Below are 5,348 nucleotides of genomic sequence, written 5' to 3' on the forward strand. Positions count from 1 at the left end.
CTAGTTCATTCAAAACACTTTTGCTCGATCGGTCGTTAGGCGCTTCTGACAGCATCGTATTACAAGTCCTCCTCGTCCCTTACCGCTTTCGAACCCCCTTTTCATTTTGTTAATACATATGCACACTTTTCTGCCTTCGGGACACTATCTCTCTCTCTCTGTGGTATTCTTTCTCGCGACAACCGTTGTACGACGAGACAGGGTTTGCGAAACGAATATTCTTCCTGTCCTTTCCTCTGTTCATCCACAATTTGCTCCTTCCTGTTCTTCCACACAAACCCGAGTCGATACACTTTTTCTCGAAAATACTTGATGCCGGAGACCGAGTAAATCTCTCACGACTCGACCGCTTCCTTTCGTTAAGGACCGCATGGCGTAGCGACGCAACATCCTAAGTGTTTCGCATAAATTCGCTAATTCATATCATCTTCTTCGCCTTTCGCTGCTTCTCCTTTTCGTTTCTCTCTGTCCCCCATCCCCGACCCCCTTCTCCCTCCCTCTCTTTCTTTCTCTCGTTTTCTTGCTCACACACACGCACACGCTCTCTCTCTCTCTCTCTCTCTCTCTCTCTCTCTCCCCCTCCCACACCTTTAGAAGAGATCAACATTCTCCATCCAGAGTCGAATATGTTCACGTTCAAAATTTTCGACAAGAGGCAACGGCGGTCATATACACGGCGACCAGCACGCGAATCGATCCTCTAAGAAAGGATTCGGTCGAGAACGAGATACCCGAACGTAACAGCTCTAGCGGTGGCATCGGCAGCAGTGTGCAGTCGCAATGGAACAAAGAGGTCACAATTTTTCGAGGAGGAGATTAAGGAAACAAGGATTCGGAAACTGGCGGTGGTGGTCTCTTACGAATGTGGAAGAAAGAAAGGAAGGAAGAAAATGTGAAAGGGTGGGAGGTATATGGAAGGGAGGAAGAAGATAGGATAAAGGATGAAAGGTTTAACAGAGTCTGAGAAACGGAACGAATCGAGAGAGAGAGAGAGAGAGAGAGAGAGAGAGAGAGAGAGAGAGAATGAAGAGATTGAGGGGAGAGGAAGGAAGGGAGAAGGAAACGAGGTACGCGAAAGGACAGGCGAATGGATAAATCGATCTCGGGTGGATGGATGGGTGAGCACTTCAAGGGACGGGGGGACGATAGAGAATAGGATGTTCTTATTAGGTTAGAAAGGACTTAAGCTTAGGAAGGTTAGTTGTCGCCGCCCTCCTGTGCTTCGTCCGCATCACCCTGCGTGTCACTGGTCCAAAGAGTGAGGTTGTCGCGCAAAAGCTGCATAATTAGCGTGGAATCTTTGTAGCTGTCCTCGTTAAGTGTGTCCAATTCTGCGATCGCATCGTCGAACGCCTGAAACGTTTACGCAACACCAAATTTAATCGTACATCCATGAAGAAGCACTATGTCACACAACACAACACAACACAACACAACACAACACAACACAACACACACACACACGCACAACTCTATTCAGCAATCGCGTACAGTTCAATCACGCGAGTTCACACGTTTTTCGTGCAAAGCATCATATATCGACCAGCATTTTTTTCTTTTTCTTTTTTTCATCAGAAGTAGCAAATATTGTTACGAACGTGTTAATAATAATATAAAATAAGAATGATGCGGAATGGTTACCGATACAGTGGAGAATCTTTATGACAATCATCACAGCAACATACGTGTCGGTGGTTCTTTTCCTTTTCGTCCTCTGTTCTTTTCTCTAACGGGTTAGTATACACTCAAAAACATCGCACGTACAGCAAGGTACCATATCTATACCGATATCAGTTGTAAAAGGTGCAATTTGATTGGTTCGTTAATTAAACCGGTTATCGTTCTCTGAACAAACGTTTATCACGTTCACGTTCACGTCACAGAAACAGAAAAAGCAAGCATCGTCAAACCGTTCCTAGTCGTTCGCTAACCTGTTTAGCAAGATGACAGGCTCTAGCCGGAGAATTAATAATTTCGTAATAAAAAACGGAGAAATTGAGTGCAAGGCCAAGCCTGATGGGATGCGTAGGCTGCATTTTCGATTTCGCTATGTCAAACGCTTCTTGATACGCCTTCTGCGAATCCTCGACTACCGCTGTAATACAAACAAACCGGGAAACCCAGATTACAACTTCTAAATATTTCTAACCAAATTGTTAACACCTTTGTCGAGATACATGTGAGCGTGGCAAATGAACTAGAAGAAGAGGAAGGAAAGAAACACAAGGAGAAGGGAAGACGAAGATGACGACGACGACGACGACGACGAACTATACCCTGTGTGTTATTCGGGATCGCGAGATGCAACGGTGATCTCTTGAGAGGAAATAACGTAATAAAACGATACATTTGGCTCCACTGCATCGCCACCACTCTCTATCACCGTCCCCCTTTCTTCACATTTTTCCGCGATTGCTGAACAACAAACTATCGACATCATTTTCTCGTTTCTGTGAATTATACCTGTTTGGCCAGCTGGCAGGCCTTGTCTGGAGAGTTGAGTATCTCGTAATAAAAAACGGAGAAGTTGAGGGCGAGACCTAGCCTGATCGGGTGAGTAGGCTGCATCTTTGACTTTGCTATGTCAAACGCTTCTTGGTACGCTTTCTGTGAATCCTCGACTACCGCTGTAATGCAAACCGGGAAATCCAGATTACAATTTCTACAAAGGTATACATGGACCGTGAAAACACATCCCTCCGTCGCAGTGTACGAACGGATCTCGGGACAGGAAGAAAAAAGGGAAGAACGGGTGACGATCGTCATCTATCTCTCGCGCGTATGCCGCGTTCGCGGATCATTTTTACGCAACTTGAATCGATCGAGCAAAAAGGTTAAACAACAGACGACGACAAGTTGGAAAAGTTTAGTTGCCTCCTCTCCTCTTTCTTCATCTCGTAACCATTAACTTTTTTTCCCTCCACTGCATCTCACCACATAGGTACACACACGCACACACGCACACACGCACGCACGCACGCACGCACGCACGCACGACACACAGCAGGCACACGCTCAACCATCGTTCCGCATCTTTCCGCGATTGCTGTGAACTATTATTCGATATATTTATCAAAGTCTCCCACCGCGCCTTTGTGAATTATACCTGTTTGGCCAGCTGGCAGGCCTTGTCTGGAGAGTTGAGGATCTCGTAATAGAAAACGGAGAAGTTGAGGGCGAGACCTAGCCTGATCGGGTGAGTAGGCTGCATCTTTGACTTGCTGATTTCAAACGCATCCTGGTATGCTTTCTGGCTGTCGTCTACCACGGCTGAATATATATTACGTGGAAAATTATCTTTCAATCTTTCTCGTCAGGCTTTACGCGATGGTGGTGGTGGTTTTACGGAACTCTATCGCGATAATACGTGCGAATTCACAAGGAACATAGCAGACGTTTTTTGTCGTAATCGAGAAAACTAACAACGGCGTTAAATTTCGGCAAGTAACCGCTTGGGAAAGGCAGGCAGGCAGGCAGGCAGGCAGGCAGCAGCAGGCTATACACACAGGTATTCGTCGGGCCATTTAAATGAAAGAATGCGCCAGAGTATGTATACTTTTTCGCTGGAACATCTGCCGCTGCCGCTGCAGCTGTGCTTCCTCCTCTTTTCTAAAGTAACAGCTACAGGGAGGAGGAACGAAGAGAGTATTGTATAGCAGAGCTTTCTATTCGAAGAAAGACACGACACACTCTCTTCTCTCAGCAACCACCTCGTATAAATTGAATTTCGGATTACAAAGTAACTTGCACGTTTAGGAGAGTGTCGACGGAAAAATGATGAAATTTGTTAGTAATTCGTCTGACTGTCAAGTACGTACCGTTTCTGGTATCACCGGTGGCGACTTCTGCGAGATACCTATAGTAATCACCCTTCATCTTGAGGTAGAAAACTTTACTCTCGGCATTGCTAGCCTTAGGGATCAGGTACTTGTCAAGGAGTCCCTGAAACGTAAACGATGCCATTTATTAATTCGATTTTATCAATCGCGTTTCCGAAAATCTGAGAAGGAGATTGGCGAAACACGCGTTGTCACGCTCGTTGGAGGACGAGAAGGAGATCGCGTAAGACGAGCTACTGGTCGAGTCTCGAAACTGACCCGCGTGAAATTCAAACCGGTGACCGATCTTCGTCGCTTTCCACCTCTTGGAATACGCAGACGCGACAAAGAGAGTCGTCAGTGTAAAACGATCCAGCATCGAAACTATGAAACTAGGCCATTTGGCGTATCCTTACCAATACGTCGTAACAAATTTCACGCAGCTCCTTTTCCACCTTTTCCCGGTATTCCTTTGCCATCTGCTGTTTGCGTTCCGAGCCTTCGGTCTTCTGCTCAATGGAGGAGATTACTCTCCACGAGCTACGTCTCGCGCCAACGACATTCTTATAAGCTACGGACAGCAGGTTCCTCTCCTCGTTTGACAACTCGACTCCCGTCTCGGTGACCGCCTTCATCGCGGCAGCCATGTCATCGTACCTCTCCGCCTGTTCGGCGAGCTTTGCACGCTGTACCAATTCCTCCTTGTCCACGGACATTGTGTCGGCTGCGAAACAAAAATTGCCACTGTAATGCACACACACACACACACACACACACGGTATTAGAATCGAAGGCAAGCAAGGGGATTAAATGCCTAAGTGCATTAAATGTCGCCGTATTCCTTTTCTCCTAGCTTGTACACGCGCGTCAGAATAGATTTAGAACAGAGGACGACATGTAGCTACCTCTCTTTCTACACTTATTCGTACAGAATCAACAACAGAGGTTTCGTTGTTCACAAAGTCACGCGGCGGCAAGAATAGCTGCGTGGTTGAAAACATTCTTCCTCCTACCTGGCGTGCGTGGCCGGCCTGGCCTGGGCCTTCCTAACGGTTCACGGATTTACCCCAAACGAATGTTCACGACCTTGACCACGGGGTGCGCTTTCGAATTCGAACAAAGGGGATTTCGACCGTCGTTTCTAACCAAATCTTCGCCGACGTGTTTCCGTCCCGGTCGTTTACCCAGGAGAAACTGCAAATGAAATCCGTAACCGTGACACGCCTTTACCGCGATTGATCAATTATTCGTCTAAACGCGGCGGACGGCATCGATCGTTTCTTGCTTTATGTACACGCACGAGCACGCACCGATTACGTTTCAAACAACAATGTTCAACGATTCCTTTTTATTCGTTTCATCCTCGCCGCGGTTAACGAATGGAAAGGAAGACTCCGCACTCTTCTAACGTGGGTATAATCGTATAGCAACGATGATGAGTCACTGCATCGGACCGCATTACGACGCCAAACCGTAGTGTAGGCACGCACGCACGCACGCACGCACGCACGCACGCACGCACGCACACCA

General features: G+C 47.0%; 1 protein-coding gene across 8 annotated transcripts in view; it reads right to left on the minus strand.

Annotated features, from left to right (window-relative positions):
• Positions 1-514: 514 nt before the first annotated feature.
• LOC108572766 (14-3-3 protein zeta) overlaps positions 515-5,348 on the minus strand; it is a 14,121-nt gene continuing 9,287 nt past the window's right edge. For 5 of the 8 annotated variants that reach the window (XM_017935052.1, XM_017935092.1, XM_017935073.1 and 2 more), the window contains exons 2-5: positions 4,235-4,542; positions 3,819-3,942; positions 2,464-2,627; positions 515-1,353 (exon numbers count right to left, since the gene is read on the minus strand). In XM_017935052.1, coding sequence (XP_017790541.1) covers positions 1,198-1,353; positions 2,464-2,627; positions 3,819-3,942; positions 4,235-4,534 — 744 coding nt within the window. In that variant the 5' untranslated portion in view covers positions 4,535-4,542 and the 3' untranslated portion in view covers positions 515-1,197. Of the gene's footprint in view, positions 1,354-1,931; positions 2,096-2,463; positions 2,628-3,106; positions 3,271-3,818; positions 3,943-4,234; positions 4,543-4,831; positions 5,013-5,348 lie in introns of all 8 variants that reach the window. The other 3 variants (XM_017935083.1, XM_017935065.1, XM_017935057.1) reach the window with 3 other exon arrangements.

This window comes from Habropoda laboriosa, unplaced genomic scaffold (genome assembly GCF_001263275.1).
Source record: "Habropoda laboriosa isolate 0110345459 unplaced genomic scaffold, ASM126327v1 scaffold34, whole genome shotgun sequence".
NCBI classification, from domain to species: domain Eukaryota; kingdom Metazoa; phylum Arthropoda; class Insecta; order Hymenoptera; family Apidae; genus Habropoda; species Habropoda laboriosa.